The 18,289-nt window shown below is 39.4% G+C and overlaps 3 protein-coding genes across 5 annotated transcripts in view; all 3 read right to left on the bottom strand.

Moving 5' to 3' along the window:
* Nucleotides 1–78: 78 nt before the first annotated feature.
* Nucleotides 79–4,131, bottom strand: LOC101164899 (uncharacterized). Its single transcript, XM_023958525.2, has 6 exons — nt 3,831–4,131; nt 2,830–2,972; nt 871–938; nt 665–793; nt 472–567; nt 79–384 (listed from the first exon to the last, which is right to left on the bottom strand). The coding sequence occupies exons 1-6, from the start codon at nt 3,939–3,941 to the stop codon at nt 311–313; spliced, it is 621 nt and encodes a 206-aa protein (XP_023814293.1). The 5' UTR covers nt 3,942–4,131; the 3' UTR covers nt 79–310.
* Nucleotides 4,132–5,731: 1,600 nt separating this feature from the next.
* On the bottom strand, nt 5,732–7,198 carry LOC105354744 (uncharacterized). The gene is made up of 6 exons (XM_023958526.2): nt 7,009–7,198; nt 6,728–6,870; nt 6,577–6,641; nt 6,322–6,456; nt 6,116–6,214; nt 5,732–6,025 (listed from the first exon to the last, which is right to left on the bottom strand). The coding sequence occupies exons 1-6, from the start codon at nt 7,111–7,113 to the stop codon at nt 5,976–5,978; spliced, it is 597 nt and encodes a 198-aa protein (XP_023814294.1). The 5' UTR covers nt 7,114–7,198; the 3' UTR covers nt 5,732–5,975.
* A 1,294-nt stretch (nt 7,199–8,492) lies between these two features.
* The window catches only part of LOC101158283 (single-stranded DNA-binding protein 2), a 50,283-nt gene continuing 40,486 nt past the window's right edge, over nt 8,493–18,289 (bottom strand). For 2 of the 3 annotated variants that reach the window (XM_004072436.5, XM_011479253.4), the window contains exons 5-17: nt 15,940–16,029; nt 13,609–13,668; nt 13,437–13,500; nt 12,839–12,909; nt 12,667–12,734; nt 12,275–12,323; nt 12,146–12,181; nt 12,011–12,065; nt 11,853–11,923; nt 11,069–11,147; nt 10,956–10,984; nt 10,779–10,877; nt 8,493–10,476 (exon numbers count right to left, since the gene is read on the bottom strand). In XM_004072436.5, the coding sequence (XP_004072484.1) occupies nt 10,447–10,476; nt 10,779–10,877; nt 10,956–10,984; nt 11,069–11,147; nt 11,853–11,923; nt 12,011–12,065; nt 12,146–12,181; nt 12,275–12,323; nt 12,667–12,734; nt 12,839–12,909; nt 13,437–13,500; nt 13,609–13,668; nt 15,940–16,029 (801 nt within the window). In that variant the 3' untranslated portion in view covers nt 8,493–10,446. The remainder of the gene's footprint in view (nt 10,477–10,778; nt 10,878–10,955; nt 10,985–11,068; nt 11,148–11,852; nt 11,924–12,010; nt 12,066–12,145; nt 12,182–12,274; nt 12,324–12,666; nt 12,735–12,838; nt 12,910–13,436; nt 13,501–13,608; nt 13,669–15,939; nt 16,030–18,289) is intronic. The other variant, XM_078952265.1, reaches the window with a different exon arrangement.

Genomic DNA, 18,289 nt, shown 5'->3' with positions numbered 1-18,289 from the left:
GAGAAAAACTGTTGTTCAATCGACAAAATAAAAAGATACCCGCATTTTTCTGAATCAAAATGAGTAAAAAGAGGACAGTTAAGGGTTAGAATGAGTTTATTTACCACACACAACCAGAAGAAAACAATTTCAACTTTGATGTTTTACTAATATATCAGATATATCAGAATTAAGACTCTGACTTTTGACTTCAAACATGACATTTATTTTGTTGTACAAGTTAGCTACATAACATCTAAAGTTATTCTGCTGAGCACTTTCACATCCTAGTTAATGCGTGCAGCTGGATTTCAGGGGAGCATGCAGACGTTTATGCCTCCCCTTCTTCATTCTCCGTTTTCTCAGCAGCAGGTGTGGTAGTTTCTCGGTCATCTGGACACAGATCTTAAACAAAGAAAAAAGAAGAGAAACAGTTGATTATATAAAAACATGTGAATTTTATTGAGTTCTGACAGTCGGAATGAGTCTGACCTGTGCTCATGAAATGTAATTCTGGGGAAAATCTGAGACATTCTGCTTGGTTTTTGAACTTCTCCAACTCCGATGACTCTAGAGTGGTATTCCGTGCTATGAAAGAGAAGCCACAAGAATATGCACAGCTGTAGTCCAAATGTTTGTGTAGGTATGGATAAGAAGTTGGAATAAAAACAAAGAAAAGCCTTACTATAGAGGAAAAGGTAACGTCCCTTTGTTTTTCCATCAGGAAGGAGGGTGGTGTCTTCAGATAGGAGGCAATCTTCACAAGTTTCATAATATTTCCCATCATGATAAGAGGTGTGACCATTGATGACAACTAGAATACAAAAAAAAACCCCTCCAACATTGACCATTGAGGTGTTAAAACCAAGTTTTGAGTGTCTGAGCACTTACAGGTGGCGTGGGTGGTAATCCCTGAGACTGTGGCAGTTGCTAATCCTTGTAGGCACTTGTCTTCATTTCTGCAGTCAATAAAAGGAGTAAGAATCAACAGCACTCAATTTTGACATGCATTATTTACATCCATCTTCTCGTTCTTATCTGCAGCCAGGTTACAAGGGCATCACCCTAAACAGGAAAACCCAGACCTCTCTATCCACAGAAACGTCCTCCAGTTCTGTTGGGGGAACCCCAAAGTGGCCAGCTGAAAGACATGGTCCCTCCTGCATGTCCTTGGTCCTCCCCTGGGCCTTCTCCCATCAGTACATGCCTGGGATACCTCCCCAGGAGGGATCCAGAAGAGATGCCCGAGCCACCTCAATAATTATTATTAAAAGACTCCCTGTCCGAGTCCACCATTCCCTTAGAAAAGGCTTCACTGTAGGCAATGTGAAACAAGGTTGGAAGGAAACCAGGTGGTCCTTAGGAGGAGACCCTTGATCTCAAATTCCCAGAGTCTCTTCCACCGAACAGCATGAGGGACAAGATCAACTGCTTTCTCTAAAGTACCGGTAGACTGGATGGGCAAACTTCCGAAAGCAAAATCTGCACTAAGAGTTTCAATATCGCCCAAATCCTCCTCTCCTAAATCTTAAAGTAGAGTTCCCCAGGAAGGCTGAGTAGCCTCTTTGGTTGGAGCACACCCTGTGGTCCAACTTTTTAAAAAAAAGAAGGACCACCACCCCTGGACTGCCAGTCCAGAGGGCCTGTCCCCGACTGCCATGCAGTATTACTAAGTCCCCCGAGACTTGAAATACTAAGAGGGGACCTTATGTACCTCTGGACTATTACCACTGAGGAGCTTTTTGACTACCTTTGACTGCCCATACCTGCATCTTCAGCCTCTGCTTCCTTAATGGAAGATCAAATGGCAACTCAGACACAAATCCTCAAAGAATTCCGTCCAACTCTTGACAATATCATCGAGATAAAAGGTTCACCACACGCACTGTGGCAGGATTTGCACAAAACTCCTTCTCCCTCCTGGAACATTGAATAGTTTGCCTATTCCTTTTTTAGACTGACTGATATTTCTTCTCCAAGACCTCCTTATCCCTTGTGCTATCCTAGGCACTTTAACTTTGGGAGTTGGGTCATCTAGACCCACTATACAGTGACCGGAACCTTTTTTCTTCAATGATTTGTGATCTTCACTGGTTTCCATGGATTACATGAAATCTTTCCACCTTTATCCACCTTTGTCATGGTAGGAATAACACGTCAATGCAAGGGTAGGGTCATCTAAGATAGCACAAGGTTTAAACTCCTCTAAGACCTGAGTTTTTGCCTCGGAAACTGCCTGTACTCCATGTTGCTCAGACTGCCAATACCTGTTAGCTGCTTGAGCCAATCTTGACAGAACTCTGTCATTAGCTTGACAGCATCCATTACTTCATCCCCTACATTTTTGATTAGCTCCATTGATTATGAAGGTGGGGAACAGAGTCTACTCTGACTCAATCTCTCCAGCCTTCCTCGGTACCTGGTGAAAGCCCTACTGGTTGTGAAAGTTAAAGACCCTGCCAACAGTGAGCTCAGCCTGGTGTTCCCAACAGACTCTCAGTACATTTGCTTTTGCTGTCTGTCTGTTCTCCTCTGCCAACTCATCACCTCTGCCTCTCTCTTCACCCAAGCGTCCAAGACACAGGACAAAGGTCAAATGGCGCAACTACAAAGACAAGTATTGACTTCTTGCCATGTGCACTGATGACACCTTTGTGCTGAAACATGGTGCTCATGATGGAAAAACTCTGGCTCCGGTTCCGACCAGAAATGGTCTGATAGAGTTTGATTTTTAAATCTTGTGGAGTATGTGGGTAAAAGTGCAATTTAAAAAGCGAAAGTGATTGTCGGTATCAGGACAGTAAATGTTTTACATTGTGCAAATAGAAATGAGATACAGCGGAGTATTACAGGCGGTCAGCCCAGTAGACATTGATGACCTCGGCGTGTGAGGATGGGTACAGTTCCAACCAGGAGCTTTTCACGGAGCCCAGGTCACTCTTCAGGTCTGGCTCGTCCCACGTTCCAAAGTGAAGCACCCACTTTCCATAGATCTACGCAGAGATACAAACCAACTTTACTATAAATGTTGCCGATAGATGATCGCAGTCTGTCAAACATTTAGTGTTGAAGTTACTTTGAGACAAAGTACTTGAATAGGACAAGTCTGTTCAGTGGCTCACCTACTAAAGCAATACCATCAGCAAGAAGTAGTACACTGGAAGTTTGCTTTGTTAATTACAGAGCATAAGTATGGCACATATACTATAGACAATGCACATGTAGTATAGATGGTATAGTAACTGAAAACTTCTTCAGACTAAATAGGAAAATTTTAGGTTTACAAGATATAGATAGTATATAAAAAGTAAACTTTAAGTATACTACCTCACTTTTACTATAGACTAAATGTACTTGTAGCAAGTACATTCCTTTGTGATAAAGCTATTTAAAAAAAATCACAAATAATGTCATTTGAATGGAACCAGAACCAAATAGCTAGTGTGTGACATTATGGGATGAGGAACTAACTGGCAACTGGAACAGCCTTAGGTTTAAGTACATTTTGGTATGTATGCAAAAAATACTCTGATGTGTAATTATGAATGTTCTGAGAATAATCGGCTTTAAAAAAAGCTCTTTTAGTATCACACATCACATATTTCTAATTATTTGATCACATTTGTGACATTTTTGTTCTGAAAACTTAAATGATTAAAATTGAAGTGTATTCGTTAAAACTCTGAATAACACAGCAGTTTTGTTTTAGCTGTAGTCAATGGCCCATCAGTGAACCTTAAGAAAAGGGAACCAAATGCAGCTGTGGAAGCCACACAAACCCCCAAAGTGTTAGATTTTTCTGCTTGTGTGTGTATGCAAGCCCCTAAAAAGAACGGGTCTCTGGTACTCACAGGGCTGTGGCTGTCCAGCACCAGAGGTTTAACCAGCTCCGTGCAGTTCGGTTCAGATGCTGCACCCAGGGAGACGAGAGCCAGCAGAGCGACAACCAGCTGTGCAGCCATGACTCAAGACAGCAGGCAGCCGGAGAGCAACTCTAATGTCAGGGACCCCGCCGCCTGCTAAAGCCTCCTCAAAGAAATGGGGCGGGCTCTGGCAGTGGGCTGAGTCGCTCGCACAAACACTGATGTCTGTGCTCTGCAAAACAAGTGCTTCACTTTTTGCCTCCAGTCAGCAGGGGCCTGTGTCCCGTGTGTTACATAACAATCAGCTGGCAGAGTCTGAATAGTGGGACACCCCTCTCTCTCCATGGGTGAACACATCTTTGCACAAAGACTCACACACCAACACAAGGACACAAAATAGAGAAAAACAAAAAACAAAATGCACACAATAAAACGTCTAGCATGATTTTAAACCCTTTTTTTTATTTTACCATTGGATTGTTTTCCATTGAAATTTTTTTTATTTTAGTTGTATTTGCCTATAAAAAGCCACACCGGTGCTGAAAGAATATGCAGCATTATTTTAAAATATTTAAAAAATAAATCTAAAAACTTTTACAAGAAAAAAACAGTCTAAGTCACTTAAGGAAACCCATGTTCAATTTTAAAATATTTCCTGCTAAATAAAAACTTTCTGTTCGGCAAAAATCAATATAACCGATCTTTGACATCAAGTTAAATTGCAAAACGTTTAATTTGTTCCAGAACAGTTGTAATCAAACTCTCTTTTTGCTTTTGACAGCACAAATAATTCATCGTTGAATTTAAATGCATAAAGCTTTAATGTTTAATGTTTTTGTTTGTATTTGTCAGGTCAGCTGCTCTCTCCTATTATAAGCTCCAGCAGCCCTCATGATTAGAAAAAGCAATGAATGTGTTGGTTAACATAAAGCTTTAGGGCCCAAATCCATGCATTTTTTTCACAGTTTGCCTCAAAAATGGAGAGGCAACTGTGAAAGTATTGCACCCAAAATAAATGTCCAAAGTTTGACCAAGGTTTAGGACACTTGTAATTCCTGAAACTCTATTGTGAACACTTTTACATAACATCATGAGTACTATCCAAGGCACTTTAACATTGGGAGTGGGGTCATCTGGACCCTACAAGACAGCGCGTTAAACCTCGCTTCTTCAATGATTTGTGATTTTCACTGGTGTCCATGGATTACATGAAATCCCCTTCACCTTCTTTGTCATGGTAGGGAGAACACGTCAATGTAAGGGTGGGGTCATTTGGACCCCATAAGATAGCACAAGGGTTAAATGTGCTAGATATTCCTTAAACACAATAAGGATCATTTCATCCCACAATAACTAATAAAACTCAACAAACATTTATTTCAATTAGTCTCATTAATGGTTTCATACCCCTTTATTTTTATGTATTGTCTAAAGTATCGTTTTATGTGACCTTTTTTCTTCATAATTGCATATTTTCATAACTGGAATCCTTTGAGCGTGGGGATCCGGTGAGGTTTTTGCATTTGCATCTTTCTTTAATTGTTTCCAGAAAAAAACACAAATACTTTGTGAAAACTTGAGCATTACTTATTTATAAGACCTAAACAATATTAGAGCTGACTAAATCTATATATTTTGATATTTCCAATTTGATGTATGAAATTAGTTGATATAAGTATGTTGTTTTCATATCTTTTTTCTTTATTTTTTTCAAAGAAATATTGATTTTACACATCATCTTTAAATGCAATGAGCTAATACTGGGACTATACACTAATATATTTGTATGTTTATGTTTTACTCATTATTAAAGTGTTTCAGTTACATCCTAAGGAGGATCTGCTTTAAAAAAAACATCAGAATTGCCTTCAATTAAGTACACAATGGAATTATTTGCAAGTCATCTTTATTGGCATGAAAGAAAAGAGGACATTTCAGCTGAGATATGACAGAAAATGAGACATCTGCTTGATACTTTCTACTTCACCGCAGACTTGTTAAAATGAACAGCTGAGGAGCAGGTTTCTACGCTCTAAGTCATTGTTGTACGGGAAACGCTGGGAGCTGGCTTGTTGCAACATACTATAGTCATGGATGCTGGTTCCTTCACCGTTTGGGTCAGTTCGGATGTGTTCATTGATCATCGGCCTTTTCCTCTGAGTCCTTTTCTTCAGGACACAGGTCTGAAAGAGGAAGAACAGCAAGCCTCATTGCACTCTTAGACACCTGCTGCAAAATAATCGGATGTGGATAAAGTGAAAAACTGATCTTACGAGTTGTTTCAGGAAAGTAAAAGTCTGTTGAAAAGTGGAGGCATTCAGCCTGCTTCTTGAAAACCTCTAGATTTTTGTCATCCAGCTTTCCGGTTTTTGCTGCAGCGGAAGGAGAAGGCAGGAAACATCATGACAAAAAACATGGATCCTTTTGTGCTTGTAAGTGGAGAGAAACTTTAGACCCAACAGGTAACCCATGAACTCACTGAACAGGTAAAGGTTTCTGTGTTTTTTGGTTTTCCCGTTTTCCTCTGTCAGTTTGTAGTCTGACCAGACGGCGCAGTCGGGACACGACTCCAGAAGCTTCCCAAACACCTCTTGTGAGGTGGAATTGTAGTAAACTAGACAGGAAAACAAAACAGCTCTATTGCTTTGCTGTGAATTTTAACAGTCAAATTCATACATAGATATTTATATATATATATATATATATATATATATATATATATTTTACTACATACATGTCACTCTGGTGGAGTTTCCTGAAACAGAGGAGTTAGCTGTTCCATACATACATTTTCCATCACTTGAAGCAGAAACAAAGGGGATCAAATCAGAAACAACATATTTGTGGATCAATGTGCACTTTTGGTTTCAAAGGTCATCACTTACATTCTGTCTCCAAAGTGAAGGTTTAAGTCTTCACCTTTAGGGGAAGTTTGGATTTCCATCCAAGAGCTGTTGATTGATTTGAGGAATTCCATTTGCTCTTCGGTGTCAGAAATTCCAACCTGAAATATCCAGCGGCCGGATACCTGGAATTAAAAGAAATGCATGAGAATGCGTTTGTGTTTATCAACATTTACTTCATTATGACAGCAGGACTGAGATTAGTGGAGCTACTCATAAAAGAATCGATGGGCTCATCCGTCGTCAGGACAACGCTGCTGTACCTTGCTTCGATTCTCTGAAGGTTTGAGGAACTCATCGCAGTCCAGATCAGACGCAGCGGTCAGCGAGGACAGAGCCAGCAGAGACAGACAGAGCAGAGTGGACATGCTGAGGAGGAGTCAGGCGGCAGGCGAGTGGAGGTGACAACAGGAGGACGAGTGAGCTCTTGCAGGAGGGCTGAGATTTAAACTGTGGGGAATATGTTACATAACGCAGGGAGGTGGAGGCCCTCTAGGCATACTAATCAAATTAGTCCTTTTGATCCACATCTACTTTCATTTCTACCCTTTTTCAGGTTCGTTTGAAAACAAATTAGGAAACAATTGGTTATGTATGTGAATATAAGTTTGGTCACTAAGAATAAATAATGTCAAATAAAATAAACAAGTAATAAAATAATAAATAATAAATAAGTTGTTGGAAAACTAAAGGCTCTTTTCAAATATTTAATTTTTTCTTTAGGATTGTGTTGAGATAACTAGTGACCAAAGTAAAGTCAGTAAAAAACCTTCTGGTTTGTCCGACCTGACCTCTGACCACATGACCAACGGGTTCTACTTTGTGCTTCACTCCTCCCTACAGCTGGACAAATCTTGCCTTTTTTTCTGACCGTGGGGCATTTGAGGACACATAAACGTACCACGCAGCGATTAGTGATCATGTAAGTGAGGTTTTAGGTAACAGAAACAAAATAAATTGAGGTCTCTTTTAACCCTTGTGCTATCCCAGGCACTTTAACATTGGGAATGGGGTCATCTAGACCCACTAGACAGTGCGCTGAACCTTTTTTCTTCAATGATTTGTGAATCTCACTGGTTACCGGTAAATTAATAAATGGGAAATGTCTTATTTCTTTCATCTTAAGTCCAGTTCTGTGTTCAGCTCTTAATGTTTAAATGCAAAGTTCTGAGCTCTGATTTGAATAAGAAAGAAGTAAGAAAAATCCAAATTTAACAAATGTTTTAAAGCTGTCAGTGTTCACCGGAACACTGAAAATACAGAGAATACCAAAAATCAGAGCAATTGTATACTTGTCCTTAGCCTGGGAGATGTTGCAGTCTTGCATTTATTGTTTTACAATACATTTCAGTGCATTGTAATAATAAGGTTCTTACTCCAACAGAAGTCAGAATAATTGCAGGAATCTTTGCTCTTTCGTTTCATTTAGCTGTTTATGCTTCTGGGATGTTACTTTTTTTTTTTAAATACATTTTTGCTTTAAGACATTATTTTTAAAAATGAATAAAATACTATACTATAGTCTGTAAGTAACAGCTTGATCTTTGAATTCTCTTATTTCTACCAAATAGAAGAAACCCTGAGATGTAGAGATTAGGAGGATAAAGATATCTGTACTTACTGTAGAAAATATGAAAAATGCTATGTTTCTGTCTCCAAATTCAACTTTAGGTTTATCCTAAACAATTTAAGAAATCTGACATTTGTCTGTAAAGCATCATTTATCAAAAATGAATAAAACCCAAACTGTCAGGGAAGAGAAGCTTTATACCAGCATTTTCAAAATCCATGAAACTTCTCTAAGTATTTACAAATCATAAAACAAGATTAAAAAGAGAAAATGAACACATCACAAACAGAGCTCCACGTACTGTCACGAAACAGAAACATGGTCAACTTTACAAATACATCCTCTTGCTCCCGATTATGGCTTCATCTATTAACCTGTCACTGTTCTGCTGTAGGGGGGCGGACGGGCGGGACCCCAGCTGGAAGGGGTTCACCTGGGCGGGTCGTCAGGCTGTCAGAACAATGAAGAACTCCCAACTGGACTGTAAGGGGAAGCCGGAGCCCCCAAACACAGAAGCACAGGAAGACCATGCAAACCCTATCACGGGCCCCAGCCGGGATTCAAACCTCAAACCTTTTCATGGAGTCACCCCACCACCACTGCCTTACATAAACCAAATGTCTTTGCTCCACCGTGAGGGCGATTCATGAGTCCATAGCTCCCACATTTTCCCCAGATTTATGTTCAAGTAATAATATCAAATACACGTAGGAGATAAAAGAGCTACATTTCTGAGCTGTACACTTTGGGAAAAGGAGAGAAGAAAGTCCACTGAATTATCAAACTTTGTACATGATGATGATGATGATGATGGAATGTAGCTGAGAAAAAGATTCCAAACGATAAATATCTCAACAAATCAACTCTTCAAATCATATTAAGATCACAGTTTTGCCGGATGTCGATAAAGTACGAGTGACTGAAGTGGCTTTTCCCGTCTGGTTTCTCTCCAATGTGAATATTTTACTAAACTAACCTTTTATTATTTTTAAGATCGTTTTAGAATTTCGGTTCAATTAAGTGCAAAGTTGGCAAACTGGGACATTCCCAAACTACTGGCCTCATTCATTTTAAAAATGCTTCAAATCTGAATGTTCTTTTAAAAATGTTAGAATGCAAAGTAAACAAAAACACATCAGTCGTATTTAACCCCCCCAAAAATAGCCTTGATAAATAAAATTTCAAAGTAAAAGTCTGATGAACTTTTTCTTCACTGCTTTGGGATTATTACACCCAGAGATTAGCTTTGACTTCAGCCGTCAACAAGCTTTAGATGAAACTACACGGCTTCAGTAACAATATGAATGTTGCTCTATTGCTTTGTTAGATTTAACAAGAGCAATTTATTATCATAAAGCAAAAATGTTTGTTTTATTTGTGACACATTGGCAGCTGCTGGGGTAAAGTTCAATAGACTCTCTTTTAAAGTAACACCTAGATGATATTTCCAAATGAAGATGTACAGGAACTTTTCGGCTCTAAAGTATTCTTTTTTGGAAATCCAGATAAATGCTGACTCTGCCATATTTGGGGAAAAGTTTAGAAAAAGCTATAAAAAGTTTATTCATAGTAGAAATCAGACAAACACAATGTTGGAGGTCTACATGGTCTAGACAACCACAAATAGAAAGACATCTTTAATATTTGCACAAGCGTCAAATAAATCTTTATGGCAAATACCTTTTTTTCCCCCCAACTTCTCCAAAAACAGACAACATTTACACTTTTCCTAATTTTTTTGGGGAAATTGTCTACGCAGGTTGGATTTGCTCCAACTCCTCAGGGAACAGCCGTTTTCACTTTTCCGTGACTTGATAGAAAGATCAGAATTATTCAGGTGTGTGCACCGTTTCATACACAAAAGCTTCTCCTCCAGCGCGATTGAATCGATTCCTTTGTACAGTTTGGTGATCGCTGAGGAGAAGCCGACGGACGGAGCAGGGCGGTCAGGAGAGAGGAAGCATGGAGGGCCGTGGGATGCAGATGAGCTGTGGAAAGTTTGTGCCTGTGGGACCGCGCCCCCCCTCCCCTTCTCACTGGGAGGAGTCACTGGCCTGGGTGACATCACATGGCGTCTTTCTCTGTCTGCTCTCGCTGCGATTTCACCCGCGAGCACAAGTCTCCAGAGTCTTTAAACGCTCATCGTCATGTTTGGAGAATACTGCAGAGAGAAGGCAGAGGGGGGGGGGGGGGGGGGATTTTGCAGTGAGTGTACACCAGGGTCTACAAAAATAACAACCCTAAAAATGTGCATAAAATGAGTATTTTTTTCTTCTTAAAACTGAAACGATCTGCTAGTTGGTACAAACATGTGAAACATGAAAAAGGTGCACAAATCGACGTATAGGGTTGTTCTGCAGCCATGAACACTTCAGAAGGCCAGATTTGTCACCAGGCTGTTATTCTGTCCTGCAAAAACCCCATTGAGCTCCCTCTAACCGCCTCAGACAGAAGACGACTCACACTTTCGTTCTGAAAAGGATTGAGGAAGTTTCCTCCCATCTCTCCGTCTTCCCTGGGCGTCCCGGGCTGGTTACTCATACTTAAGTTGCCAGGAGAGTTCTGTTCGGAGAAAACAAAACAAGATCAATGGATTTCTTCTGCTTCTCTACCCAGAAGCAGAAGATCGGCTTCCCTAACCTTCGGCAGAGTGTCCATGTCACCTGACCCTGTGTGAGAGAGTCAATATCACAACCAAACCTTTAAGCATTAATTTGATTCAATCTGATTACAGTGGAGAACAATTTTTATACCTAAAGATCCATTCATATGGTGGGGCTCCATTCCAGCCATCCCCCCCAATGGACCATCACTTCCGGCTCCCATGGGAAACTGAGGAGAACACACAAAGGGGACAATTCATCCAAGGAACCAGAATTCACAAAACCATAGATTCTTTAGCCCGTTTGACCAGCTAAACTAGTAAAGTATTAAATAACTTATTTGTGGACACAAAATGCAAATGTTTCCCTTAAAAATAAAAAATTGCGCCTCAAAGAATGCAATTTTATGCCTTAAATAATGCTAATTTGTGCCCACAAAAAAAAACCCGAATTTGTGAACACAATGCTAATTTAGTCTGATGTGTGTTGACACAATCCTAATTTGTTAACACAAAATTAAAAAAAATACTAATATTTGATCACAAAATACTGTGTATTTACATTTGTGAGCACATAATGCTAATTGTGCTCACAAAATGCCAATTTGTGGACACAAAATGCTCATTTGTGGACACAAAGAGCTAATTTAGTCTCACATTTGTGTGGACACAATCTCAATTTGTTAACACAAAATTTAAAAAATTTAAAAAACACTAATACTTGATCACAAAATACTAATGTGTGCTTACATTTGTGAGCACATAATGCTAATTTGTGCCCACAAAACACTTATTTGGGCCCAAAAATGCTAATTTATGCTTACATTTGTGTGTCTCAGTCATTTCAGAAAACAAATTTGTACATTAATTTATTTTATGAATGCCGTGTCCAGGGTTTGGTATACATTAAATTACACATAGAGAAAATGTCTCACATTTTGTCGACTTCCACCTGCAGGGACTGTGTTTATCATGGTGTACATGTTGTCCCCAGAGTTGGTTGAATCTGACAGGAAAAAAGTGCAATAAATAACTAAAAAATGTCTCTAATTTGCAGTAGAAACACACACACACATGAAGGCTGGGAACTCACCTGCTGGACTTGGCATTATGGGCGTTCCAGGTGGTCCTCCTCCTCCTGGAGGTCCCTGAAATCAAAGTAGAGAAACCCTTACATAAGCTAAAAAGACAAACATGTGAAAAGAAGAACCCACAGCACAGAAAATACCACATAGCTCCCAGGAGATGTAGAGGAGTACGGGGTCTACAAAAAAGAAGCAGAAAAGCAGAAAAACTGTAAAAAAGATCAAACTTTTTTTTGTTAGGTAATCCTCTGGTCAGAATAAAAAAAACGTACAGAGTTGGAGTTCGGGGGATTTGGCCAGGGTCTTCCTCCTCCAGGTCCCCTGGAAGGTACAAACAGGAACATCAGTTTCCTGCTGTTGGCAACAACACGCTTTTCTGTTGCCAGAAAAAGTCCAGAGCACAACAGGCACAGCAAAAAGAAAACAAAAAGCCACCTCAAAGTTTCACCCCGTGTGGAAAAAAGACCCAAAAGGAAACACACAAAGAAAGGATTTTTGTGTCTTTGGGAGATTTAGAACAAGTTTGTTCTCCACTAAAGGGAACTAAAGAGCTAATAAAACCTCTTCAGCTAAAGAAATAAAAAAAACACATTTGTCTTCCGTGGTTGTTGGTGTATTTGTGCATTTGGATGCATACAAATATCCAGATGTGTAATAGACTCACATGCTCATTCCAGACATCCCAGGACCCACCAGCGCATTTAGTGGAGGTCTCATTCCCCCTCCATAATTCTAAAGAAAAACAAAGCAAACTCTAAAGACAGCAGTTTTTATGAAAAAAAAAAAAAAGATGAAAAAGGTTGCATAAGGACACTAACTATAAATTTGCATCATACCTGAGGCCCTAAAGGTACCATGCCTCTGGGGGGAGTCATTCTCTGCATCGGTCCTCCCATACTGGGATGCCCTGGAAAGGAGAGAAAATGCTCACAAACTCAGTTTGATGAGAAATGTACTCTAAGTATTTACCATTTAGAGAAAATGAACATTTATTTTCAGATTTGCAGTGATTTTTATTTTACATTGAATACATTAAGACTATGTTTTAAATATCAAACAGTTTTAAGTGAATTTAGAAAACTGAAATGTTCCTGGCTCAAACTCTGCGCTGTAACATTGACTCTAGTGAAAAACAAACATTCAGCTGTTCGAGTCACGCCTGTGGAACACTGCTGACCTTTGAAGCGTTTGATTTCAGAAGGATGTAAAGGTGATATGACTCAACTCAACTGGGATTTGGTTGCTTTGCTGCTATGTCTTGTTTTCATGATCCCTGAGAAACTCTACAATCTATATGTCATATTAACCCTGACTCCAATTCTTTAATCTCTTGACAAACATTCAGAGTTCAGACTTTCATGGCGACAGCTCTAGAAAGCTGTGGTAAAGTCCTGTGTCCCTTGTGTTGTGGTACACCTCTGTTTCCGTGTGTACCTTGCTGTCTTGTGGGATCCATTCCACTGGGTAACATTGGCTGGCTACCAGGAACTCCAAGTCCCTACAGAGAACATTAAATCCATCAGCATCATTATCACCACTGTCACACAAACAGCACTTCTTTTAATTAAGCGCGCTGTCTTGACGGTAGCCTTAGCCTGACTCCCACCTGGTTTGGTAATCTCAGGGGTGGTCTGGGTCCTCCGGGGTATCGAGGGGACATGAATGGCTAAAAAAACCCAACAACATGATATTAATTAAAAGAATTGTGAATATTTTACTATCGGAACAACTGCATTATGTTTAAGAGTAGTTTAGATGAGCAAAGAGCAATAATGATATAAAATGAAGCAGAGGGAAAACATTTTTTCTTCACCACAGACTTCAGGTTTAACTTGAGTTCATTTAGAAATGACAGTCTGACAACTGGCTTCAAATTTATTGGACCAAGAATTGGAATAAGACTGGAAGAATAAAGGATGGTGTTTGCTGATGGCGTTAGCTCCAGTGCATGTGGTACCTGTGGAACATGTGTTGTACATTTTGTGTTCTGCAGCCGTTTTAGATGCTGCTAAACGTGTCAGGTAAGTTTGTAATGCTTTAAAGCTCCGCTAGAGGGCGATGGCGCTCTTCATTAGATCTGGGTTGCTCCTAGAGGCTTTTTGAAGTGTACAATGCTGGCAACAGTATAAGCTACATCTGTTACACCTTCACAAAAATAGGTAATTATTCAATCACTCGTAGATCACGATGACCTGCTGAGGTTTAAATTTGGCAGAAGAATATTAAAGGTGCCTGAGATGACTTGGCTGTTGGAACACAGCAGGATGGATCTATGCTTTCATCTTGATTAGACCCTACGTCTTGGTTGGTGTGGCTCATCTGTTAGTTCAGACTTAATCTGCTGCATTTGCTGGTTGTAACACTTTGTCACTGGAGGTACTGTGGGTCTCCTGTCTTCTCAAAGCATTCTAGCTCCTTACATTCAGATTCATGTAAAAAAAAAGATTCACAATTCACAAGAAAATGTGAGATGGTGATTGAATAAATTGCAATAAATATAATAATATAAACACATGTGCTCATTTAAGGCATAAATAGCAAACAATTAATGGTAATTGTGAGTTTTTTAATTGATGCAATTATTGACAAATGTTGAAACTTTGTCCCAAAGACAGGATGACATCCTAGTTTTTAAAAGAAGAAAGGCCGTTTTTTTAAAGGTTGTCAACCTGCCTGTCAGAAGCTGATATCTAAATTTGATTGATAAGGACGGAAAATCAATGAGCAGGGTCCGTTTGAGATGATATGGGGCAGGTGAGTAGTTTTTCTTTTTTCCCTTATTATATTTTTCCCCAACATTTTTTTCCAAGTAGCTGGTTCACAGAAAAATGACGGCTGTACGTTGACGGTTTAGAAAGTTTCATCATCAATTTTTTTGCCTAAATTCTGCGCATTTAACACTTTCTAAAGCAGAAATGCTCAACAACAGAGTATTATAAGGATATTGATAAAATCCTTTTCCTGATCCAAGTCATATTTAAAAAAAGCAAAGTTCTGTTATTTTTTAAATAAATCTAACAATCAACATAACATGTGGAGTTCCTCAGGGTTCAAAACCTGTTCCACTGCTATTGATGCTACAAGGGCCCCTTAGGCTCAGATCACACAAACTAGCATTTCTTATTTGACTTGTATGTTATCTTTGTAACTAGGTTACTATGGTTTGCTATAATCAATCTGCCACTGCTCTAAGAAAAGACAACTCCAGGCTTCAAGAGCTAGTGTTCCATGTGTTTCATATCCTGATATTTTTGCTTTAACCACTGATTACCCAGATAAGGTGTGTTCAGGCAATCAGGGGCTACTAGGGGGATGGGAGGTGGGCTGGAATGTGACCCTCAAGGCTATAAGTTGTTCAACAGAATAATCAATTCCTGGGTGCAATCAAATTTACGAACTGAAAAAGTAAAGACAACACTGAAATGGTTGTTTTTGAAAGCAACAGAGAAAGTTAAAAGTTACTAAAAGGCTTGGGTTTGAAGGAAAAAACAACAAAAAATGCAACAAAAATAACCTACAACTAAACTAACTTTTCATAGTCTTAATTAAATAGCAGCCTTCAGAGGATTTATCCAGACAGCATTTAGAGAGCTAATCTGATCTTTCATCTGGGTTATGGGCTAGCACCCCAGTTACGTACAAAATTTATTAAAAATGCTTGTACTAATTTTTTCTGTGTATTATTCTGCAGGAAGAAGAATAAACTGGTTAAACAGTGAGTTGAAATCAAACATGGAATTTTTAATTTATTTTATTTTAACGCTTGTCAGTGTTTTCTATTTCTCTGATAAGTAATTTGAATTCGGACTTAAATGCTCCAAATTACCCCCCAACAAAGTAAAATTCTACATATTTAGTTTAGCATGTCAGGCAAAAACAAAACCAAACTAAAAAATAAATAAAAATGCGTGTACGTCTGTGCATAAAATGTGCATACCTGAAAGAACCCGGGAGGAACAGGCCCCACCGGCATGCCCTCTCCTGGGGGGAGGTTCCCGAGGATGGGGCTGGGAGCTGCTGCTGCACTCTGAAGGAAGCAGATAAAATCCAAACATTAACACGCATTTACAGCTCGTTAAAAATCCAAAACACGGATGCACATCTGCAGGGAAGAGCAGATCAATTCAGAGACTTTGTCCAATATTTCCTAATTTAAATCTAGTTTAAATGTTACTGACAGCTATACTATGTCACACATTGAGGTTTATTCAGGAGGATTTTTTTTTTTATTCCTTAAATGTGAAACAGTATGAAAAAGTGCAGAAATAATGCTGGATTCGAACCACAGGTCTGAGAGAAGATTTATTTCCAACTATATAAGAACTTTTACTGAAAGTCATACATGCTGCACTTTCAAAAGCAGCCCAACATGGTACCTGCCACAACACGTACTAAAGCCACAAAAACAATTTAAAAGTAGTAACATTCCTAATCCCACGAGTCTTCCTCCACCAGTACAGTCTGAGGCCTTGCCTCGTTACTTTCCATCCATTTTTCCTTCAATGAGATATTTCCTGTTTCGTCTGATGCATGGCCGTAGTGCGCAGGTTTATTTTTACATTTTCGTGTTTTCTGTTGTGCTTGTCCCAGACGGGCGGCGCTGGATCATTTCAGCAGGACCCGTGTTTGTTTCCTGTGGTATTGTGCTACCAGCCGTGCCTCACCACCCAGCATCAGCCCCTCCCTGATCTTCCTCAGGAAGATCGAAGCAAACAGACAACACTGACCGTGTGGATTGAGACAGAACCCAGAATGCAAATAGGGTCAAACTTTCATCTGCTTGTGAAGAAAAAATGTAATCAAAATATCTTTCTTGAAAAAGTTCATCACATCAAATGTACTTGATGCTTTAATGAAATGTGTTTTTTGGGGAGAAGCCTTTTTCAGAGCTTTTAAGGAAGCAGCAGGATTCTTGATGCTTCCTCAAACTATTTCTCCGTGGCTTCAAGTTACATCATTCTTGGGTTTGGGTGGTAGAAAGGCTTCCTTCAAACCCCTGAAGAAAAGTTTAGAGAATTCAAGTCAGTTGACTTTGAAAGCTTCACAGACAGCCTTCTGAGACTAAACCCTATAGCGAGTTCTAGAAAAAAGGATTGTTTTCCTGCTGGAAGTTTCTGTGAAGTTTGGCTTCCATACAGACGTGATGGTGTTTTCTTCCCGAGCTTCTTCATTATTGACTAAACCTCTTTGTCCTCCACAGGAACCAGTGTCAGTGGATTATGAGAAACGTGTCCGCTCTGAGACTTGGAGATTGTTGGATCAACTCTACAGTGGAGTTATATCGAAGAGTAAATCCTTCTTTGCTCGGAACTCAGCATCAAGGGTTGGACTGGGGTTTAAATCACCATATGGTTCATAAGTGGAACTGCTGCTCACAACTCGGGGTCAAATGAGGAAATCAAAAAATAAACTTAACGCATGCTTTAGGTTTCAGCAGCAAAGTAGTTTTCCACAAAAAAACAAACCACCCTTAGTGTAACAGAGGGCAGGCTGATCTTTTTAATCTTTCTTCAATTGGTTCATCTTTTCCTCCTCTCCGTTTGGCAATATGACTCCCATTTGATTAATAAATCTAAAGCTATGTACACACCAGGCATTAGCCCGTGGTGTTCACACTGGACAAGAAGGAAGTGGCATCTTTTTCTTTTTCTACCGTTTACTAGCGCATGTACGCCACCAACAGTTGGGAGAGGCTTAGTGCAAAATGTGGAAGCACGTGATTTAAGCGCGTTTTGTACGTAGAGCCCAAGAAGAGTATGCTACGCAGAATTCCGAAACACACATTTAAGCAGATTTAAATAGACTTTTCATAAAAAGTGACTGCTTGAACGCCCATTGCCAACGGAACCCTGTGGAGAGTTTTGTGTCATTATTCCAAAGGCAACACTCACTGTTTTGAGCATAAAACTTTAAAACATTTTGTGTGTTCAAAAAATTATTTTGCACTTGAAACACAAAAATATGTGCAAACAAAACAATTTTACCCTTGAAACTGTAAAATACGTGCCATCGAAACTATTTTCACTCTAGATAAATTCACTTTTTTCTGCTCTTAAAGCGGAAATCAGCTTGTAGACTGGATCAGGTTTGTGTGCGAGGAATTTCTGACCAATCAGCATGAACTTTCACGTCCGTGTGTGATTGGGCGGCTTTTGTTGCACATTTGCAACTCGGTTCAATATTGTTTTTCGAGGGCAGAAGAGAGAAAATTCAAGTGAAAATTGCTTTGATTGTATTCATTATTCCATTTCAAAGGCATTATTTCTTTATTTTTTTCGTTTTTTAAA

This window comes from Oryzias latipes, chromosome 9 (genome assembly GCF_053564925.1).
Source record: "Oryzias latipes strain Hd-rR chromosome 9, Olatipes_Hd-rR_3.1".
NCBI classification, from domain to species: Eukaryota; Metazoa; Chordata; class Actinopteri; order Beloniformes; family Adrianichthyidae; genus Oryzias; species Oryzias latipes.
This window is presented reverse-complemented; position numbering and strand designations above follow the sequence as displayed.